Here is a 22490-nt window from a genome sequence, read left to right as displayed (position 1 = left end):
GTGAAATATGCTGCCTTCCTCACTGATCCTTATTTTGCTGTTCTTTCAAGTCACTTAATTACCACCCCAAATAATGGTAATTAAGTCTAATACTCTGCAGAATTGTCAAACTCTGCAGACGATCTATGACTCCTTAAAATTAGAAATCCCTTTATATGGCACCTCTGTGAATTAAACATTTCATTGGGATTAGAGGTAAATAAAAAATAAAAATTTGTGACATTTAGTTAAAATATAATTAAAATTATCTTAAATTTAAAACTTAACATAAAAAAATAAAAATTTAAATCTTTTTTAATGGGGCGGATGAATTTGCTTAGTTTTGCTTAATGTCTGAAATTTTGGATCCACATTTGCTCTTTATAGGAGCAACTATAGAAAATCCTGAATTTGTTTCAGGCTTTCCTCCTCACTTTTGTTCAGTCAAATCACATACTAGCTTACTCAGGTACAGCAGGAACAAATTTTGATAAGATCCATAATTGCTGAGAAACTTTCAAAGAATGTGCTGTGAGCTTTCCTGGTAGCTTTGCTTGTTGAAGATAATAGCTAATGTCACAGAATAACCTCTGACTGGACTCTGGCTTTGCCTGTACAAATACTGGCTTGTCCAGGCAGAATGGGAGCAAGCATGTGCACAAATCTACCTTTGCATACATCAGTGGTTCTCAACCTTTCTAATGCTGCGACCCCATAATATTGTTCCCCTTTTGTTTGGCCACCGGGTGCCAGAGGCGTGGCCAAACAAAAGGGGAAAAAAATGGCGGACAACCTTGTTTGGCGACCCCCGTGAAATGGTCATTCGACCCCAAATGGGGTCCCGACCCACAGGCATACATAAAGCATCAGGCTGCACAGATAAAACTGGAGTCCTGTCAAAATTTTCTTCTCTACTTCTGTACATAACAGTGACCCATATCTAGATATATATTTAGTTCAGATATGGAACCAAAACACATGTCTCCAGACATGGGACCAAAGGTGTAAGAAAGGAACCCATATGTTCTAAGCAAGTGTTCTGTAAAAAACAAGAAAAAACCTAAGGCCATTGAGATAGTCTCCCCACTTTGTATCTCCTACAATCTTTCCCTCAGCTAACAATGTCCTATTTTAAGTGCAATACAATACATCCTCCTGACTGATCTCCCCAGTTACTCTAAAGAGAGATGAGAAAAGGGTTATGTGGGCAGGCCATTAGATATATTAGGAGTGAAGCCAGGACTCCAGGCATGGCTATGGGGATGTAGGGAGAAGATCACAGTGAAAAGATTGGTGGGCAAGCTGGCACTCAGTTCCAGAGGATGAGGCATACCAGCCTTGCTTGTCACCTCTTTAGAACATTTTGGATTTTGGCAGGTCTTCCAAACAAGTAGCTTGTTTTGGATTCATAGCAAAGCACTTCTATTTTATGTCTACTCCTATTAAAAAGAATTTTACACCATTATGATTTCATAGAAGCCACTGCCCACGTATGTCTGCCCAACGAACATGGTTGTTCAATCCAGTTAATCTATAATCAATTTAATCATATGAATCCAATTTTTGGTATTACAGGACACAATGAACCAAACTAGTGACAGGGACTGTTACATCGAGCACTACTTAAAAAATAATGATTAGAGAATCCTGTAACCCTTATTTCTTTAATAGATTATATAATTAATAATTATATAATTGTGAATAACCCGTCCCCCCCAAGCAACGTTAACAGCATTAAAACCCTTAGGCAAAGGAAATCCTAGGCCACTCGACAGGCATGCTTTCCTACACCGAGGAGGCTCTTGAAAAAAATGCTCGAAGGGCGTTCGTTGCTCAGAGCAAAATCAAAAACTAATATGTCGTTAACATTCCCCCCCACCCTCCCCGGCTCATGGGGAAATTTGCTCCCAGGGTTGCGAAAAGCAGGAAGGCTAGGCTTGAGGCCCTACTTGAGACACCGCAACAATTCCCGCGGGCCTCCGGCGCAGACACAATCAAGCGAACGCGGCGCCGGAGACGGCTAGTTAGCAACGTCTGGAGCACGTGTTGACGAGGCGCTACGTCGCCTTAAGGCTCGCGCGCCGTTAAGGTGGGGTTCGTGCCTGTTGGTTTTACGCGCCAACGAGAACCCACGAGAGCGAAGGAGATACAGCCCTGCTGCCCTTGGGCGGGTCTCTATCGCCGGGTGGGCCTCAGAGGGGAGAGTCAAGCGGGCGGCAGGCAGGTTGGCTGGTTTTTGGCGGGAGAGGCAGCTGGAGTGGATGGAAAGGGCCTTCTGTATGGCAGAGCGGCGTCTCTTGAGTTGGTGGGAGGTCTCCGGCCATATTAAGGGCTGCGTTTTGTCTCTCCTCAGTTTCAGTTTGTCGCTTCGAGTGTATTTCCCCTCTTGGCAGGAAGGCGTGGAGTTGGCCGACGCTGCCATGGATGACGAGAACTGGGATACGGAGTTTACAAAAGGTGTTAGTGGAGAGGAAAGCCGGGCCATGCCCGTCTTCCAGCCCAGCTTCCAGAAGCCGGTGGGTGCCTATGGAAGTTATATGTTTTGAGGCGTGCTCTGTTTTTCCAATATTTAGGTCAGATGCGCGCTGTCTAGGTGAACAACGAATGGGAAGGTTGGTTGGAATTTGGACCCGAGTAGAAGGATTACGAAACAATCCGTCCAGTCTTGGAAGGAATAAATTCTAATGCCAGATTCCCTACTAAGTTTCCTATTAGGGATTGACTTAGTCAAGGGATGGTGGTGCCTAACGTTAATGGCATAATCCCATCTTCAACTTCAAGGGGTTGGTTTTACAGTATGCAACTCCCAGAACTCTAAAAACTGCTTTTAAAGAGTTCTGGAAACTTCCCTCCCAAATTCTGGGACTTTGAATGACTTTAGGTGGCAAGTAGTTATATTAGCAAACAAACGTTGTATATTACCCTTTTGTGGTCTAAAGTGTTCCAAATCACTTTGCCACTAGATTCTACTCCTTTGTTGAATAAAGAGTAATTTTACACCTATTAAAGGTATTCTCTCTGCTTCCTGTTTCAAAATAAATTGCTTGATTAGAAGTTTAGATTATGATTCTGTTCAGTTTGGTTGGGAATGAGCCATGATTAAGTGGACTGTTACAAGTAAATGAAAAAAATTGCTATATAATTTACTATTTCTAAACCACTGCATTTATTACCAATAATCACAGATAGTGAAAGAGTGTAATATTATGTTCTCTAGCTTGGAGTACTTAAGGAAAGTTATTCAAAATGTTAAAACGCTAAATCCCATTTAAGCAGATGTACTTTATTATATTTACAAGATAACTGATTTTTAGAAATTTCTTCATATAACAGTTCCTGTATGGTCTGTTGTAGGGCAGCACACCCATGAGAACAAATGAAACCTTGTGCAATTTCACTCAGAGTGTAAAACAGCCAGGTATGTGTTAAAGAATATAATAAGGATTCATGTTTTGAAAAAAAGATGGTTGCAAATAATGAACTTTTAATAATTGCAAGCCCTTATCTCTCATATGGCCATGATAGTCCTTTTGTGATAATATGTGGTCTCAGCTGTGTACATGAGTCCCAGGTTGTTGGGAGGGGTATGATATTTAAATTGCTAGTAAGCATTGTGCTGTTTCAGTTTTAAAATGAAATAATTTTGGTTGAAAGAAAATTCATCTGATGAATTAGGAAGTAATATCTTTGCCTAAGATGCATAATGTTTTGTCGATTCTGAGATGTATTTAGTCTTCAAGTGTATGTTGGTGATTGTATATCCAAATGTAATGACTCGGTGGCAATTCTGATTAGTATCAAAATACGATTACAAAAATGAACTTAATTTTCTTTTATAATTGCAACTTCTAGAGGTTTCTTGGAGCTGCCTCTAAGGTTGTTAGGGGACATATGGAGCCTTCAGACCTGATCCTGTAATTTATAATCAAAAGACGAGAGAACATGTGCAAGAAAATGTGTTATATAGAATTTCTGATTTGTTCATATCGCTTACTGAATTGATAATATTTTAATTAAAATTAATCTCAAAATAGTTTGAAATTCAAAATAAGCAATAAAAGAACAAAATCAGTAGAAAAGACATTCTAAAACATCACAGCAACATTAGCTTATTAAAATGTTTAGAAGAATCAAAGGGCATTGCTTGATAGCAGAAAGAGTAGAAATGATACTAGGTGCATCTTTCTGTTAAAGGCATTTCAAAGTTGAGAAGTGACTGCTGAAAAGTCACTCCTGTTCCCAAGGAGTTGCAGAACAGACCCTCTAAGGCAGGGGTGTTAAAGTTGCAATGTCACGTGACATGTTGCGACTTATCACAACTTTTTTGCCGTTGCCGGCAATGGGTGGGCGTGGTTTTGCTATAATGATTCTGGCCCGTGGGCGGGAAGTTTGACACCCCTGCTCTAAAAATACTCTTAGGATATGAGTAAGAACACAGAATTTTGAAGGAATTCTTAGGGGCTACAGTTTAAGAAATAAAATTTCCTCATTTTTTTCTGTAAATGCAGTTGCTTATCTTTGGTTTAATAAGTGTTGGACCTTTGATTACTCTGGTCATGATAGAGATTAGGAAAGTGGGGAAAGGGTTTGAATATAAGCCAAAGAATCTGGCAAATCTAAAACTTATGTGCTACTTCTTTCCATACCTGGAAATTAAGATAAAGTATAGTCTTAAAGTTTTAGGAGGGAGGGCGTAATCTGTAGATTCTAATTCTATGCATTTCAGTAAAACAAAAATACTCAAGTTACTACCTGCATCTTGTCTGCATTTGTTTGTCTCAGTATTTTCCTAAACAAGGCTTTCCAATTTAGGCATTTTGCCAGTTTAGAAACTGCCTTCTTGTATGGTTGCATAAATCACAATTGTCCAGTATTACAGAATATACTAATCAAAATTATGCACACCATGTTCTAGTATTGCACAGTGGGTGAGTCCAGGATGCATTAAAACATTGAAGTACATCAAATTCAGCTTTGCAAGCAAGTAATAAAATGATTGATTATATGAAACAAATAATAAAATGATTGATTATGTGAAGGAAGGAATACATGAACTTGGGATACTTGCTAGTAATTAATCAAAGTTTAATTAATAATGAAAATCAACAATGTATCTAAATTATGGTTTTGAGTATTTTTGAATTGCGCTTTCTATACTCTGTGCTCGCATATTATCCAAAACTTAATGTTCATTTCATGTTGGTACAAGTGTAAATCCCTCCACTACATTTTGTAAACCAGGGGTATGGCACCAGATTTATATAATCAGCATATAGACACTTGGTAATAAATAAGTAGAGAAGATGCCTGTGTCTGTAAATATACTTTAAAAGCAATGACATATGTAATTTATATACAGAAAGTAATTGCAGAATCTATCTTAATTTTAGAGTCCCAAGTGGGTCTTTTGATGTCTATTGATAGCTGCATCAGATAAGAAAAGTCAATGTAATCAGTGCAGGAACTAACTATACCTAGATCCTCTTTTAATCAACATTGAAACTTCATCCATTTAACCCTAATTTACTTGGAAATAAGTAGAAACTAGCTGGATAACCATAGGACACTGGAAGATGAAACCGAGGCTGAGCAATTATACTTATGGACCTAACTTGTAAATTATTTCCATGTGTGAAAAAATTGACTAGAAATGCATTTAACTAGTTAAAAGATTTTTTATTATTTATTTTTTATTCCTTTTATTAGAGAATCGTAATGGTGAAGAGAAACAAACAGGTAGATTTGGAAGTGGAAGAATTTTTGGAAACAGAGGTATACTGTAATGTAAAAATTTTATTTGTCATTTAAGGAAAAGATTATTGATAGTGTTTAATGTTTAATATGTTTTAATATTTTTTTCAGTAAGGCTGCTCCCTTGCTGATCTACATTTTTATGCTTTTAAAAAAAACCAAAAAACAACAACTTTAATATGACTTAGTATGTTTCTTTTCTTTTTTTTTCTTTTTTACTTTTTTTCCCCTTTCCTTTTTTTCCTTTTTTTTTGGTGCTATTCAGCACCCAGAGTTACTTTTTGTAAGATGGGTGGCCATATACATTTTATAAATATTTTTTAAAAATCTGTACATAAAAATACTTTAGAGAAGAGGAAAGGGAGCTGATTTCTTAAAGTTTGAGTATTTACTTCTGATAAAATAAGATATTTAGTGTAAATCATAAATGGAACATATTTTTGCATTTGTACTTACATGTTATATGAAATTGAAAATATTGTTTCAGTTGTGAAACATTCCATTCCATTGAGTTTGGTGAACTGTTTCAGATTGTCCACAGTTCGACCTAAACAAATCTGCAAGGATCTTGGAAGATCTTATGGGGTGAGCAGCGCTAGGCTGGTGTGTGCCACTCCTCTGCTTTTTCTATGTGCTGACCCATCTTTTTCTTCAGCATCTTCCTTTCCTTGTCTCCCCTTAGCTGCACTGATAGCACAGTGTATCCCACTGGCTCACTCGTCCTCCCTCTCCTGCCTCCCCACTGTTGCCAGTGTCCCTGCAGGCCATTACCAGAAAACCCTGTCAGCCTTGCCTTTCTTTGCTGCTATCCCCTCTTGCATGGAAAAACCATATCAGTCTCTATATAAAGTATTCTGCTTGTGAACACATATTTCATTTTAATCATTAAACTCATACAACCAGATGTTTCTGCATGAAATGTTTTATGCTCAGAATTTGTTATGTAATTAATTCTTTCTGTTCCATCTAAAAGAACTGGCTTTATTTCCTGTTTCAATTTACATGGTTTTTGTGTATATGGAAAAGAATGTAGATTATAAAAAATGTTCTGGTTTTCAACTCTAGAAAATATGTCCGACTAAATAAGTTTTCTACTCAGAAAATAATTGTGACCTAAATAGATAATATAATTTAACAGAAGTTGAGAACTCAGGAAAAAGGATAATAATATAGGTACTACTTTGAAAATATTATTTCCCATGGTTATTTAATTTTTATATAATTTAAATAAAAGAATGAATATCATTGTCAGCCATATTAATTTTCTGTAATATATTAGGAAATAGATTTGAAGAACGAAAATCTTCAAGTTTTGAAAGAGGTAAGATTGCAAATTTGTATCAAGTAATAATTTCCAACCCAACTAACCCTAACCTCGTACTGTGGAGTAAAACAATTAAATTTGACTATTACTAGATAACCTGCATCTAATGTTGACTTTATGACAGGTAAAATAGTAATTAAAATTGAATTCATGATTAATCTGTTAATTATAGGCAGGCATAGTCGGGTTAAATAAAACTACGTTAGCAACCTAAGGAAATTTTCTTCATTGTTTTTTTTAAAACATGTTAACTAACAAAAATATTTTTCCCTTTATTCGAGGTAGTCTTCGATTTCAACCATAATGGAGCCTGCCCACTATGGTTGCAAGTTGTGAGGGTTGTTAAGTGATGTGGCCACTTAATTGCCTCACTTAATGACTATTATCCCTGCTCTCCCCTATTTAGTTGTTAAGTGGAGAATGGGGTGCTTCAGGTGAGGGATGCAGAGTAAGGCCTAGTGTAGGCCCAGGCCAATCTGCCCTGGACCTCCCCCACCCCCTGATGCACCCCCTATTCCACTTTTCACCTCTTGGGGTCCTTGCAGACCTAGGGCATACTTTTCCAATCCATTGGGTCCTATACCCTCCTCCCTATCCCTGTCACTGATTGCTCATTTACCTTCTATAGATGTCTGGAGCTCCAGAGCTCATGTTGGGGAAAGAGAGCAGGCTGCTCCATTCCTTGGCATCCACACAGACCATATGCATGGAAGTGGATGCCATTTTCTGAGCAAACAGCAACAACACACTGAACAATTTACCCCCAACAATCTTTATTCTCATTTTACCAATCTCAGAAGGATGTAAGGCTGAGTCAACTTTGAGCCCGTCAGGATTCAACTCTTGGCTGTAGGCAAAGTTAACCTGCAATACTGCATTCTAACCACTGTGTCATCACAGCTTAGATAATTAGATATTGATCTCTAATTATAAAAATCTTGGGCTAGCACTGCACTTTATTATAATTTTGTCTTGCTTTTTCTTTTAAGAAGCACACATGTTTTGATTTGTAATACCTATTTTGCATGTTGGGCAGAAAAGTAGTACTTTATTAAATGTTTGAAACTGCTCCAGGTGGTCCTTTTCCACTATATTGGATAGAAGCTGAGTTCATTCAGCAGATTAGCATATGATTGCTGTATTGCTGAGTAACCCAGTTACATAGTTTTGAATAATGCTTTTAATCATTAACTAGCCCACAAAGCATAGTTTACAAATTAAACCTGGTTTGGTTATCACTGTTCATTTTTGTTTAGTCTTCCTCAAGAAAATGATTTTTTTCCCCAAATTAGGTTTTCAGAGAATGAATGATGATGTTGGTGTTCTTCGTAGACCTGGGAGAGGATCATTCAGAAATGATAGAGTAGGATTTGGGCAATTTACAAGTAAGTATTATAGTTTGGAATAATTCAAACATTGCTTAACACAGAAATTTCTAGAAACAAAAGGTATTAGTATTGTGCCTAAGAAACATTTACAAATGAATACAAATATGTCTGCTAAAAAAAGTAGAAAAATATTGGAATGGATTTTCAAGGCTTAATAGCTTGAAAATTGTAACATGTTATGTTAGTTTAAATATAATGAAACAACTTTTCCATAAAAATCTAGCATGTAAGACTGAATAAATATTTGATTATATTATAACAGATGATGTAAATGTGAACCAAGATGGAAAACAAAATTCTGTCAGCTTAGGTTTTAAAAGAAGAGGCTTTGGTACTTCATCAGGTAAAACTTCCATGTAAAATTTTGTTATGTTCATTTTTTATGACTTCATCTGAATTCTGTGAATAAGATTATTGGAAGTTGATATATTTAAAAATGCAAAATAGGGGAAAAAAGGACATCATAGATAAGTTCAATTTTTTGTGAATTTGGAAAGAGAAAACTGGTATCGTGCAGATATTCCACAACTATAGTTTTCTTTATTCTTGGCCATACATTTTCAAAAGCTGTGCCAAAGAAATTAAAGTACAAAAACATCTGAACAATGTAGATGAACGTTGTAAATTAATGATATTGTAATTTGTTTATCACAGTCATCCATAATCACAATATTATTAAAACATACACATTTTTTCAGGTGATTTTGAAAGTAGAAGAGGCTTTGAAGCCAGAGGTAAAAATAATTTGTTTAATTTATGTACTACCTGTTGCCCTCTGGATGTATAGTATTTCTGTTATTTTCTGTTATTTTTAGCAGGTATGACCATTGTTATCTGGAAAAGCAACTATTTGGATGATAAAGATACTCCTTGTATAAAGAACATTTGTGAATTCAATTTGTTCCTTGATTTTCTGAAATATAGAATTAACATTAGAACCTGCATGGTATTTCTGAGTATGTGTGTGTATGTGTATGTATGCATGCATGCATGTGTATGTATGTATGTATGTATTATTCCTGAACACCCCTTTTTTGGTTTCCTTTAAAATTGTTAGTTTTGAGCATGATCTATATAGCTCTTATATAACTTCAAAATTCAGTTCTGCTGTATATAACTTAACAATTCTTTTAACAGGGGATTACAAAGGAAGCAGTGAAGAAAATGTAGCTTCTGAAAGAAGTAAGTGTGTCTTGAATGTGAACAAGTTTTAAAGTTCCTTCTATGTCCTGGCTATTTTTTTCCCTCCAATATTTTTTTTATTTCAACAATAAAGAGATATGGAAATCAGATGGTGATGCAGGAGAGATGATAACGCAGATAAGTTATATCAGAAAGAATGAAGGCAGATAATAAGTTTGTGGCTTCACATGTAGAACTTTTTGAGAATCAGAATATCTTTCTTATATTTGCAGATCCAAAGGTGACATACGTACCACCACCTCCACCAGATGATGAAAATAGTATCTTTGCACATTACCAGACAGGAATAAATTTTGATAAATACGATAATATTCTTGTGGAAGTTTCAGGGCTTGATCCTCCACCAGCAATATTGGTTAGTGAATGTTTAAAATTCTTGTGAAAAATAAAGAGCTGAAGAAAACGATAGCCATTATTTTAAGTGATAGAGACATTGCTCATCTAAGTTTCACGTTTTATAATAAGCTTTGTAATTGTGGAACAGAACAAGGTACATAACTTATTATATGTCAGTAACTTGGGAGCATTAAAGGTTAAGGTTGTGTATGAGATAGGAAAAAATTGTTTTAAAACCAGAACCAAATTTTTGCAGCCCCCATCTTTTTTATCCCATTGATTCCACTTTCAATGTTTTAGTGGTGTAGGTCCCATTTGCCCACCCCAAATCTCCCCAGTGTTGTCCCTCCTTTTCCTCAACAACCTAATCATCTTCCTTACTGATTTTCACAGTGCTTTCCCCCCTTTCTCCATGCCAAATTATCTCATTGTGCAGCATAGTAACAGCAATAGCACTTCAATCAATTGGAATAGAACTGGGAGGGACCTTGGAGGTCTTTTAGTCCACCCCCTGCTCAAGCAGGAAACCCTTTGCCACTTCAGACAAGTGACTGTCCAATCTCTTCTTTAAAACCTCCAGTGATGAAGCACCTACAACTTCTGACAGCAAGCTGTTCCATTGGTTACTTGTCCTCACTATTAGGAAGTTTCTCCTTAGTTCCAGGTTTCTTCTCTCCTTGATTAGTTTCCATCTATTGTTTCTTGTCCTGCCTACAGGTTCTTGGCTAAATAAGTTGACCCCTTCCTCTTTGTGGCAATCTTTCAAATACCGGAATATTTCTATCATGTCAACCCTAGTCCTTCTTTTAGATTTACCATACCGCTTATATACAGTATACCTAGACATATATGGTAGACTTGGACTTATATACTTAGACTTATATACTGCTTCATAGTGCTTTACAGCCCTCTAAGCAGTTTACAAAGTCAGCACATTGTCCCAAACAAACTGGGTCTTCATTTTACCAACCTGGGAAGGATGGAAGGATGGAAGGCTAAATCAACCTTTAGCTCATCAGGATCAAACTTCTGGCAGTGAGTTAGCCTGAAATGCTGCATTTTAACCATTGTGCCACTACTGCTCCTATTCTGTATTCCAATGGCCAACAGTTCTTTCTTGGAGGTAGTACAGAATGTATAGTACAAAATAGAAAATACCTACAATCAATGACTTCTGATTAAAAATGAAAATATAAGGATATAATTAATGGCCAGGCTTTTCTTGTCATTAAAATTAACAGATAAAATGAATTGTTGTTTGTTCTGATTTTGTTAAGAACTTTAGGCTTATTTTTTGCTTGCTTTTGAGGCTGTGCCTGGGGGCATGGGTTGATGTAATCCATAAAATATATTGAAATTGTGATATGCTAGTAAATATATTAAAATTATATTTTAAGTTTTGTTAATGTAATTTTCTGTTTAATCCTTTTTTAAAGACTTTTGAAGAAGCTGATCTGTGTGAAACCTTAATAAAAAACATTGCTAGAGCTGGATATTTTAAACTTACTCCTGTGCAAAAATATAGTATTCCTATTGTGCTGGCAGGACGTGACTTAATGGCATGTGCACAAACAGGATCTGGAAAAACAGTAAGCACACAATACCAAATTCTCTTGAGGTTTTGGGTGGATTTATTATTTTATCATTTTTTAATTTCAACATTTAAAGTTTTCAAATTACTGACCTGGTCAGTATTTCATTCTCAACTCAGCTGCAGTTTTCATTTGTGAAATATTTTCATTAGTACAAACTGTTAAATTGAAATTGATATATTAGTAATTCAAATTTCTTACGACTGAATACATTAAATGGAAGCATTTTAAATTAAAAAATAATATTCTTGACAGATTTGATATACTTGTTTAATACAAAATTCCTAGTGTTTAAGTTAATTCTTTTAGTACTGTCTCAAATGACTGGGCCATGTTTCTTCTTGCACATTTTTCTTAGGAGTACTGTTTGTGAATCCCTTTTCATGGTTATGAGATTTATAACTAAATCATAGTTATTTGACATTAAAAAATTAGGAGATTCTCAATGTTTGAAGTAGATGTTGGACCTTTATATTTTAGTGTACTTTTTAATTTTTTTTATAAACATCTAAGATTGGATCAGGAAAATGCACTTTTATTTAACTTTTTCATGTACTGGATGTGCAGCATTTCTAAATTGTAATATATTTGTCCTTTAGGCAGCTTTTCTTATACCAATTTTAGCTCATATGATGCGAGATGGAGTGACTGCTAGTCAATTCAAAGGGGAACAAGAACCAGAATGCATAATAATAGCACCAACTAGAGAACTGATAAATCAGATCTTTCTGGAATCAAGAAAATTTTCATACGGGTAAGTATTTGGGCAAATTAAATCACAACAACAGAGTGCTCCCACTAAAGAATAAATTACGGAAGTGTATATACGTATCTACTTAGTATGTATCTAAAGTTCGTTTATAAGCTGGTTGCAAACGTTCGCAGATCGATATAGTGGGATGCGTTTTGTTTTGGTTAAATAATTTTCCATCTTTTGGGATAACCAGAGTTTTTGCTGATTCATCTGCAAATAACATTTGACTGATAATTTACATTTATTTCCTCGGCTTGCTAGTTATTATATGTAATTCAAACAGCTGAAGCCATAACTCTAGCTATTTAGGAATTATATACAAATGATAAGTGTTCAAAGCTTTAATACTGCAGATTGGGCTAGAGAAAGGTACACAAGTGTATAGTAAAAATATTAATTATATAATTCTTACATAATTGTACTCCTGTATTATATCTTAAAATAATGTTAATGTGGATTAAGTAAGCTACTTAATTTTAAATGCAGACCATCAAATGCTGTGGTTTAAATATTTCAAACAAACCAAAAGTAATACAGTATTAGATCTGTTATACCATATCACAGATTTAAGGCTTTGTTGTGGGATGTGTTCACTGTTTTTAACTGTATATTTTAATTGTATATTTTCTTGATAACTAGAACTTGTATAAGGCCTGTTGTGATTTATGGAGGTATACAAATGAGCCATACAATTCATCAGATAAAGCAAGGGTGTAATATATTGTGTGCTACCCCAGGAAGACTTTTGGATATCATAGGCAGACAAAAGGTAAGATCTCTGCATCGCCATGAATAGAATGAATGTTAAACTTTATGACTATTCAAACTTCAGACTTAACACTCTGTTATTGCAAGGATTTGATATAGTTTAAAACAAGGTTTTTAAAGAAGCTTATGGGGATAAGTTAACATATTCTAAATTGATTCACAAAAAGGTACTTCATATGTGATTAGGCCAGGGATAAAATGCTGCTGTTAAGGCTAAAAGGGTGAAAACAGGTTCTGGCTGTTATAACATAGTGGTTTGACTTTTTCAAGCTACAGTAGGTGACATGACTATTCATATGGAATTATCTGTAGAGACAATAATTCTCCAGAATCTTTATCGTGTTTGCCAATCCTATCATCCAAATTCATTTTACTTAAAGAGGTTTGGTATCGATCTGGAATGTTGGACATGTAAAATTAAAGGGAATAAAGGACCGTAGCGTAATAGGTACATGAAGGAAGGAGAGAGCAGCATCTGAATTATTGATAACATGAAACTTTAATTATTGAATACTTTCAAAAACCTCAACAAAGTTTTCTTTACTGCTAGTGTAACTAAAATATGTTGCATTGGTTGCTTCATTTCTGTTGTTAGATGGTGGGCCGATACCTCTTCAGTATTGCTTTGATATGGTAATTGTAGATATTAATTTAGCAGCATCTAGGTATTAGGTATAATTAATCATTTGTGTAAAATTAGACTACCGTATATTGTTCTTTAAAGCAGAATATGGGGATAGATGTAAAGTGTCCCATATAAATGTGAGGGCTAATTCGAGTTTGTGCAACTATCCTGTAAAAATAGAATTGTGTGTGCTTTTTTCAAATTTTTCTTGTATATTTGATTTTTTCTAAAAGATTGGGCTCAGCAAATTAAAATATTTGGTGTTAGACGAAGCTGATCGTATGCTGGATATGGGATTTGGCCCTGATATAAAGAAATTAATTTCATCTCCAGGCATGCCCTCAAAAGACAAACGCCAAACATTAATGTTTAGTGCCACTTTTCCTGATGAAATCCAAAGGTATGTATTAGCACTTCATTTTAAAAATACAGTTTACAAAATGTAAATTTCAGGTAATTTATTCAGAGTGAAATCATAAATACAAATGTTACCTTGCTAAAATTTTGAATCTCGATTGCTAAAGTTTTGCGTCTACTTTATTTAATCTTGGAGGAACTGACTCATCGTAGAAAGAGTACCTTCTGAGTTAAGTAATTGTTTGGAATGATGCCTGTTGTTTTTACAAGTCATATTTGGACAATAACTGTTTGCAATTTAAATAGTATATATTTATAGAAGTGGTTACTGTTAACATTTGTTTTTAGTATCATTTTACTAACTACAAGTAGTCCTCACTTAACCATTCATTTAGTGATTTTTTTAAAGTTACAGTGACACTGAAAAAAATGTCTTATGACCATTTTAGGAGCCATGGTAGCGCAGTGATTAGAATGCAGTATTACAAGCTAACTCTGCCACAGCCAGGATTTTGATCCTGACTTGCTCAAGGTTGACTCAGCCTTCCATCTTTTCGAGGCTGGTAAAATGAATGGTTGGAGGCCAGATTGTTGGGGGGCCAGTATGCTGATACACATTGTAAATGTTTAGTAAACTGCTAGAGAATGCTGTAAAAGTACTGTGGAATGGTATATAAGCCTAAGTGCTATTGCTATAGTGCTATTGCTATTTTGCACACTTAACGACTGTTGCGGGCATCTCCATGGTCATACGATCAAAATTCAGATGCTTGGCAACTGGCATATATTTATTAGGGTTGCAGTGTCCCAGGGTCATGACCTTTTATGATCTGACAAGCAAAGTCAGTGGGGAAGCCAGATTCATTTAACAGCCTTGTTACTAACTTAACAATTGTGGTGATTCACTTAACAACTGTGACAAGAAAGATTGTAAAATGGGGCAAAACTAACTTAACAATTGTCTAGCAACAGAAATTTTGGGTCTCAATTATGGTTGTAAATCGAGGACTACCTGTATAAAACATTAATACTTTATTTCCCAAACTGTTGACCTTCTCTCTCTGGATGCACTACTTCAAAATAACTTAATTATACAGAGGCACGGTAGCACAGTGCCTGAAGGACACTAGATCTGCTAACCAGAAATAGCCGACATTCTGGCAGTTCCTCTGGTAGCATCGCAGGATGGGGTGAGCTCCCATCACTCGCCTCTAGCTCTTGCCCTGCCCATCCAGCAGTTTGAAAGCATTATTGTGAGTGAATAAATGGGTACCACTTCAGTGGGAATGGCTAGCTGCGCAAGGAAAACGAGCTGGTGGTGGATCTGTCTGGACATGAGGTAAGATTGGCGGAATAGGTCTGATGATGTCATTAACCCAAATACCACTATCCAGATAGTACATGCTGAATCGCCCCATGGCACATTGTGGATAAGCGTGCAAGCACAAAACCAAATGAACAACAATTAGCCTGTCAGGACTACTCTGTAAAGTATAGATCTCCCTGATACATGCATGCTATATGAAATAAGTAAAATAAAACTTAATTTTACTGAATTTACTTAAAGGCTCGCTGGAGAATTTTTGAAGACAGATTATTTATTTGTTGTTGTTGGACAAGTGGGAGGAGCATGCAGTGATGTTCAGCAGACCATACTTCAAGTGAAACAGTATGACAAGAAAGATAAACTTGTTGAAATTCTTAATGAAATAGGTAATTGAGGCCTTGTAATTGGAATGTACTTTCTTTAATGTTACTAATTGTTAAATTAGTATAAGGCTGCCAAATGTGTAGTGTAGCATAATTATTGTTCAGTAATATAAGTATGTGCATTATGGATTCTCCACAATGTTCTTTTTTTTCTCGTGACCAGTTCATTGTATAGTTCTAGGGATGGTTCATCAGTTTTTAAGAAATAAATTTTCTGAGTTAAAGAAAGTTGCAGTGTTCTAAATAAGGTTGTTTCAAAAAAGTAATTGACAGTTCTTAATTGTAACAGAACCATAGGGAAATCCCATTTTATGAAGGATCACTGTCACATTCTCTAAGAACAATTACCATCACTGAGATGAAGTTGTGGGGGTGAAATTGAAGGGAAGTATGCTATGTAAATATCTGGAATATATTTTCGAAGGAGAGTAAAATAATATTGTCTGCTTTCTTCATAGGCAATAAAAGAACCATGGTGTTTGTGGAAACAAAGAAAAAAGCAGATTTTTTTGCAACTTTACTTTGCCAAGAAAACATATCAACCACAAGTATTCATGGGTAAGTAAATTGTGGAATAGCCTACTTTTGTAACATTTAAGATTAAATTTTGAGAAGAAATTGGTGGTCATGGAGGCCTCCCTGTTCCAAATTGGCTGCCCTGGCCAGTTAGGATAATTCTGCTCTCAGAGTTCTTAAATTGGTGATTGTGCTTCCTGTCACTTTCTACTAGCTTTAAAAATATGATGTTACCCTTGTTTGGGGCGAGGTGGGGACATTTCCAGAATACTTGGTTGCAACTATTCATATTTCTCATTTCTAACAATGCTTAGGGCTCTAACTGGAACCCAAATGAATTCTTGGGAACGTAGAAAGAAATGTTTTATTTAAAAAAAATTAAAATATTTTTAACAGCAAAGTACCAAGAGAGGGTGTGATGCCTTACATTAATCTAAACCAAAAATAAATCATGATCTAGTGAATTCCAGAATATTTAAATCATTCCATTTTGTCTTCCAGTCAATCATTTCCAATTCCTGCAGTTTTCTTGTCAAAGTTTTCAGAGGTGATTTACCATTGCCTCCCAGGATGAGAGGCAATGATTGGCCCCACATGACCAAGCTGACTTTTTATCTAAGGCAGGTCCCTTGGTTTGTAGTGTGATGCCTCAACCTCTACACTAAATTGGCTCTGAAAAAAGGCTTTCCTAATAGTTTGCAATAATAATATACTACTACTACTACTACTACTACTACTACTACTACTACTACTACTTGGGTATCCTTCAAGCTGACAACATCAAGCACACTGAAGTCAAGAAAAAGATTAGAGGTGAATACATCAAGAGAGTGAAGAAGATCTTAAAATCCAAACTCAATGGAGGAAATACCATAAAGTCAATCAACACCTGGACAATTCCAGTCATTAGGTACACAGCTGGAATAGTGGACTGGACTCAAGCAGAACCAAAAGAAATGGATAGGAAGACCAGAAAAATAATGACAATGAATCATGCCCTTCATCCACGCAGTGACATTGACAGACTTTATCTACCAAGGCAAATAGGTGGGCGTGGAATGCTACAAGTACATCAGATGGTTGAAGAAGAAAAAATGGCTTTTGAAGAATATCTGAAGAACAATGATGAAGATGTACTGAAATTAGTATATCAGGAAGGCTTACTGACTACTGGAGAGACCAAACTGGCCTACAGGAAAGACCAAATGAAGAACAGAATAGAGGCATGGGAAGACAAAGCACTACATGGCCAATACATTAAAAAAATAGCTGGGAAAGCAGATAATAACAAGACCTGGCAATGGCTAAGAGCAGGAAAATTCAAGAAAGACCGAGGGACTAATTCTGGCTGTTGCAAGAAGATTGCATAGACTGACTACAAGCAGCGGCATGACAAAGTAGCAACAATGGTGCATTGGAAGATCTGCAAAAAATATCATTTGCCTGTAAGCAAAAACTGGTGGGATCATAAAATAGAGAAAGTCATAGAAATGATAAAATTAAACTGCTCTGGGACTTCAGAATTCAAACAGACAAGCACCTGCAACATAACACCCCAGACTTAACAATTGTCGATAAGAAAGACAAAAAAGTCTGGATAGTGGACGTGGCAGTGCCTGGAGACAGCAGAATAGAAGAGAAAGAGCTGGAGAAGATAACAAAATACAAAGACCTACAAATAGAAATAGAAAGTCTGTGGCAAAAGCAAGCAAAGGTAGTACCAATAGTAATAGGTTCCTTGGATGCAATCCCAAAACAACTGGAGCACCACTTGAACACCATTGGCATTGACAAATTCGCTATTAGTCAATTGCAAAAGGTGGCCTTACTAGGAACTGCTTCCATCCTGTGACGATACCTGCAATACCATCAAACATCCACATCTGCCTATCCCAGGTCCTGGGTAAGGACTCGATAGGTAGACAAAATGCCAAATCCATTCTGAACATCTGGCTGTGCGATGATCCATAATAATAATAATAATAATAAAAAGTTGGAATGGACCTTGGAGGTCATTGAGTCCAACCCCCTGCTCAGGCAGGAAACCCTACACCATTTTGGACAAATGGCTATCCAGTCTCTTCTTAAAAACTTCCAGTGTTGGAGCATCACCGCTTTTGGAGGCAGGTTGTTCCATTGGTTAATTGTTCTGTCAGAAAGTTTCTCCTTAGCTCTAGGTTGCTTCTCTCCTTGATTAGTTTCCATCCGTTGTTTCTTGTCCTGCTTTCAGGCGCTTTGGAGAATAGCTTGACTCCCTCTTCTTTGTGGCAACCCCTGAGATATTGGAACACTGCTATCATATCCCCCCTCGTCCTTCTCTTCGTTAATCTAGATATACCCAATTCCAGCAACAGTTCCTTATATGTTTTAGTCTCCAGTCCCCTAATCATCTTTGTTGCTCTTCTCTGTACTCTTTCTAGAATCTCAGCATCTTTTTAATATCGTGGTGACCAAAACTGGGTGCAGTATTCCAAGTGTGGCCTTACCAAAGCATTGTAAAGTGGTATTAATACTTCACGTGATCTTGATGCTATCCCTCTGTTAATGCAGCCCAGCACTGTGTTGGCTTTTTTGGCAGCTGCAGCACACTGCTGGCTCATATTTAAGTGATTGTCCACTAGGACTCTGAGAGCCCTCTCACAGTTACTACTATTGAGCAAGGTACCCCCTATACTTTACCTGTACATTTGGTTTTTCTTGCCTAAATGTAGAACAAAATGAATTTCATTTTGTTAGATAGTGCCCAGTGTTCAAGTCTGTCCAGATCCTCCTGTATCCTAAGCTTGTCTTCTGGAGTGTTGGCTATTCCTGCCAGCTTGGTGTCATCCGCCAATTTGATGAGTTCCCCATCTATCCCCTCATCCAAATTGTTGATGAAGATGTTGAAGTTCAGGTAGTCCTCAACTTATGACCATAACTGAGCCCAAAATTTCTGTTGTTAAGCAAGATAGCTGCTAAGTGGGTTTTGCCCCATTTTATGACCTTTCTTGCTACAGTTGTTAAATGAATTACTCACTAAGTTAGTAACATCTTTCTAAGTGAATCTGGCTTCCTCATTGACTTTGCTTCTCAGAAGGTTGCAAAATATAATCACATGACCCTAGGAACTGTAACCCTGTTACCTTAAATATGAACCAAGCATCTGAATTTTGATTATGTAACTAGGGATGCTGCAATGGTTGTGTGAAAAACAGTCATGTGTCATTTTTTTCAGTGCCAGTGAAATGAATTGTTGTAAGTCGAGGACTACCTGTAATGATATTGTTCCCAGCCAGTAGTAAAACGGCAAATTGGAATTCCATGGGAGAAAGTCTTCTAAATTTTTCTGAAACACTATGGTAGTTATATATGTTTGCTTTTCTCTGATCTAAGATCTGTATAACTCTCCATTTCCTTAAAGGCAAATTCAACTGAAAATGGCTGAAGGTTCCAATAAAAACAACTTGGTACATTAAAAATATAGAGTCCTTGACTTTTGCTTAATGACCATTCAAAGTTATAAAGGGCATGTAAAGCACTTGTGTTGATGCAAAATATTGCAACTCTGTCCCACCACAGTCACAAGATTGTAGTCACATGATCTGGACGCTTGGCAACTGTTTGCACTTAACAACTGTTTGCCAAGTGGCCCATGATCATGGAATTGCCGTTTTCAATCTTCTCTGCCAGCTTCCCCAGGAAGTCAATGCTGTGTACTGAAATAGCAGGGAGGATGTTCAACATCAGAGCTGAGAGACATATGCAGCCTGTCCTGATCTTCCCAGGGCCTGAGGCATTCCACATTCCTTATCTTGCCTCTGTCACAAGGCTATTGAAATGCTTAACTTGGCACATTTCTGTGTTTTTAATTAAACTATGAGATTGATAAAGGTAAAGTCAAGTTATTTCTTAAAGGACTGTGTAATCTCTAACCAAAACAATGTGCAGTAGACAATCACAAATTTTGGATCACTATCTACAGTACTTCAATCTGCAGAGGATACCCTTATTCTCCCATTCATGCAGAGTAGAACTATGAATGAGATTTTTTTTAATCTAATGCACATGGCTTTACCCTCCACTTTGATATATCTATCTGTTAAAATTTCTTTGCAAATTAAAATGTTCTATTTTTTAGTGACCGGGAACAGAGAGAGAGAGAGGAAGCACTTCATTATTTTCGTACTGGAAGATGTCCTGTTCTTGTTGCTACATCTGTAGCAGCAAGAGGTCTGGATATAGAAAATGTTCAACATGTTATAAATGTTGATCTCCCTTCCACAATTGATGAATATGTTCATAGGATTGGACGAACTGGCCGTTGTGGTAATATAGGCAAAGCAATTTCTTTCTTTGATCTTCAAGCAGACAGTGCCATTGCACAGCCTCTAATCAAAGTGCTTGCAGATGTAAGTTGTCTTTCATTTCCCAATTTTTAAATAGTTTTTAAACAGACAATAGTACATATGTAATAATGCAACCTTTCCTTTTTAAGGCTCAGCAAGAGGTTCCAGCATGGTTAGAAGAAATTGCTTGTGGTTCAGGTGGGATTGGTTTTAGTAATCCAAAGGAAAATGTGTTTGCAGCTGTTGATTCCCGAAAGGTAGGTAACTTTTAAATCAAACTGATTTTTATCTAAACATTGGTTAAGTATTGTAATTTTGAAAGACCCCTGGCTCCAAACATACTTAGCAATCCTTAAAAGAAAAATCAAATTAAGGTTGAGAAATATTTGTGGCTATGGATATTGGAATAGGCATAGATGAGAAAGCAAGCATTATAAAACGAAGATGATAAGGAAAGTGATGTAAGTGGAAATAACCATTTTTAAGTTTCTTTACACATAGATTGTTAAAGTAGTCTGTTAAAATGATAATATGGGATATACAGAATACAGTAAGTATTCGTGATTCTGAGAAATAAACAATTGGGACAACTGGAGTAGTGGTCTAATGGAGAATAGTAGTAATTTTAGGCCTTTTATACACAAACCAAATGCTGTATCAGTGGAAGCTAATTGTGAGCATCATAATACAGAAACAGGGCTTCATGTATTTCAGGCTATCTGTGATAAATGTTGAAAGGTTGTCAAGCAGGTTGGACAGCAAGTATCTGAAAAGTACTTTCTAATACAGACCTGGGCATGTTCGTGGCAGGAGCAGTGGGCAGGGCAGCAGCGACCCTCCCAACAGTCCTAGTTTCTCATGTGGCGCCCACCCCTATTCTAACACAATGTTGAAAATAAACATAGCACACTGTGTTCCTGGCAATGTACAATTTTCTTTGTTTTATCTGAAAATCTGAATTCTGTTTTATGTAGGTTTTCCATGGCAAAGACAATCCTCACAGTGGAGGATTTGCAGCATCAAATATACTTGTAGCAGATGAGTCCTGGGATTAAATCTACCCTTGGCAGTAGAACAACGTTGTACTATACAAAATCTTCTAAACAAAGTAGTTTTGGGGAAACCTGATTGGATCCTGACCAATTTTATTTGATCGTCTATAATTTCAATGGAATTTACTTCTAAGTTTACGTGCTTAGGATGATTATATGTTTAAGAAACCATTGATGTTGCTGTCTTCCCGTGTTAAGGAAAGGTGGATTTCAGGCATTTGAATTCCTTATTTAGCAAATTTAAGTTTAATGGTTGTGTGAAGTAACACAATTTGTTGTAAAAGACTGTTGTAAATGACTGTAGAAATGATTAATAAAAACTTGTAATCATGTCCTGTGCTATGGATTTTATAGAATTTAGCTCAATTCTGGCAGTCTTATCAGAAATCATTGATTAGGATTACATGATAGCAACTCTAAAACCACAAATTCTCTTAAAATTTTACCAGCTATTGATTCTGCAACCTACATAACACAGATTGCATTCACAAGGAAGAAGACAGTGTATTCAAGTCTATTTTGCTTTATCATGCTGGTTATTGGAAGCAAACTTATTTTGGAGTTTACTGAGTCATCATTTCTTAGCTCAACAACTTTGCATAGGCTTAAATTGCATTGTGGACGAGAACTATTCAGATACTTTTTAATAACTGGTAAATTTAAGTTGAAGGCTACATTTTTGAAATGATCATTAGGAAATCTTCAGACAATCATTTGATGCACTGAAGTGGCTCACAACTGCAGTGAATTTTCTTTTGATTCTTCAGGAACAGGTAATTTCTCAGTAAATTGATATATCTGAGGTAGAGC

At 36.2% G+C, this 22490-nt stretch overlaps 1 protein-coding gene across 5 annotated transcripts; it reads left to right on the top strand.

The window, feature by feature from the left end:
• Window positions 1–1948: 1948 nt before the first annotated feature.
• DDX4 (DEAD-box helicase 4) lies at window positions 1949–22012 on the top strand. Of its 5 annotated transcripts, none has more exons than XM_039355603.1 (19): window positions 1949–2068; window positions 2333–2495; window positions 3334–3397; window positions 5686–5751; window positions 7010–7051; window positions 8347–8439; window positions 8705–8785; window positions 9141–9176; window positions 9580–9624; window positions 9858–10000; window positions 11418–11570; window positions 12173–12327; window positions 12967–13096; window positions 13954–14120; window positions 15645–15790; window positions 16246–16345; window positions 20421–20691; window positions 20778–20885; window positions 21603–22012. In XM_039355603.1, exons 2-19 carry the CDS (start codon window positions 2400–2402, stop codon window positions 21681–21683), a joined length of 1977 nt encoding a protein of 658 aa, XP_039211537.1. In that variant the 5' UTR covers window positions 1949–2068; window positions 2333–2399; the 3' UTR covers window positions 21684–22012. The 5 variants fall into 5 exon arrangements, with proteins under 5 accessions (XP_039211537.1, XP_039211528.1, XP_039211521.1 ...); XM_039355594.1 differs by having other exon boundaries at window positions 2063–2164; XM_039355587.1 differs by lacking the exon at window positions 1949–2068 and adding an exon at window positions 2073–2199.
• Window positions 22013–22490: the final 478 nt, after the last annotated feature.

The sequence above is a fragment of the Crotalus tigris genome, unplaced genomic scaffold (assembly GCF_016545835.1).
Source record: "Crotalus tigris isolate CLP2741 ecotype Arizona unplaced genomic scaffold, ASM1654583v1 scf7180000017571.3126492, whole genome shotgun sequence".
NCBI lineage: Eukaryota > Metazoa > Chordata > Lepidosauria > Squamata > Viperidae > Crotalus > Crotalus tigris.
The sequence above is the reverse complement of the archived record's forward strand: the minus strand, read 5'-3'. Positions and strand labels throughout refer to the sequence as shown.

What these genes read in the sequence shown, in the direction of transcription:
- DDX4 (XM_039355569.1), top strand. Translation starts at nt 2,241, where the DNA reads ATGGAAAGGGCCTTCTGTATGGCAGAGCGGCGTCTCTTGAGTTGGTGG. An exon ending in AGGATTTGGGCAATTTACAA is followed by an intron (nt 8,440 to 8,704) that starts GTAAGTATTATA and finishes ATATTATAACAG; the next exon opens with ATGATGTAAATGTGAACCAA. An exon ending in TCAACCACAAGTATTCATGG is followed by an intron (nt 16,346 to 20,420) that starts GTAAGTAAATTG and finishes TCTATTTTTTAG; the next exon opens with TGACCGGGAACAGAGAGAGA.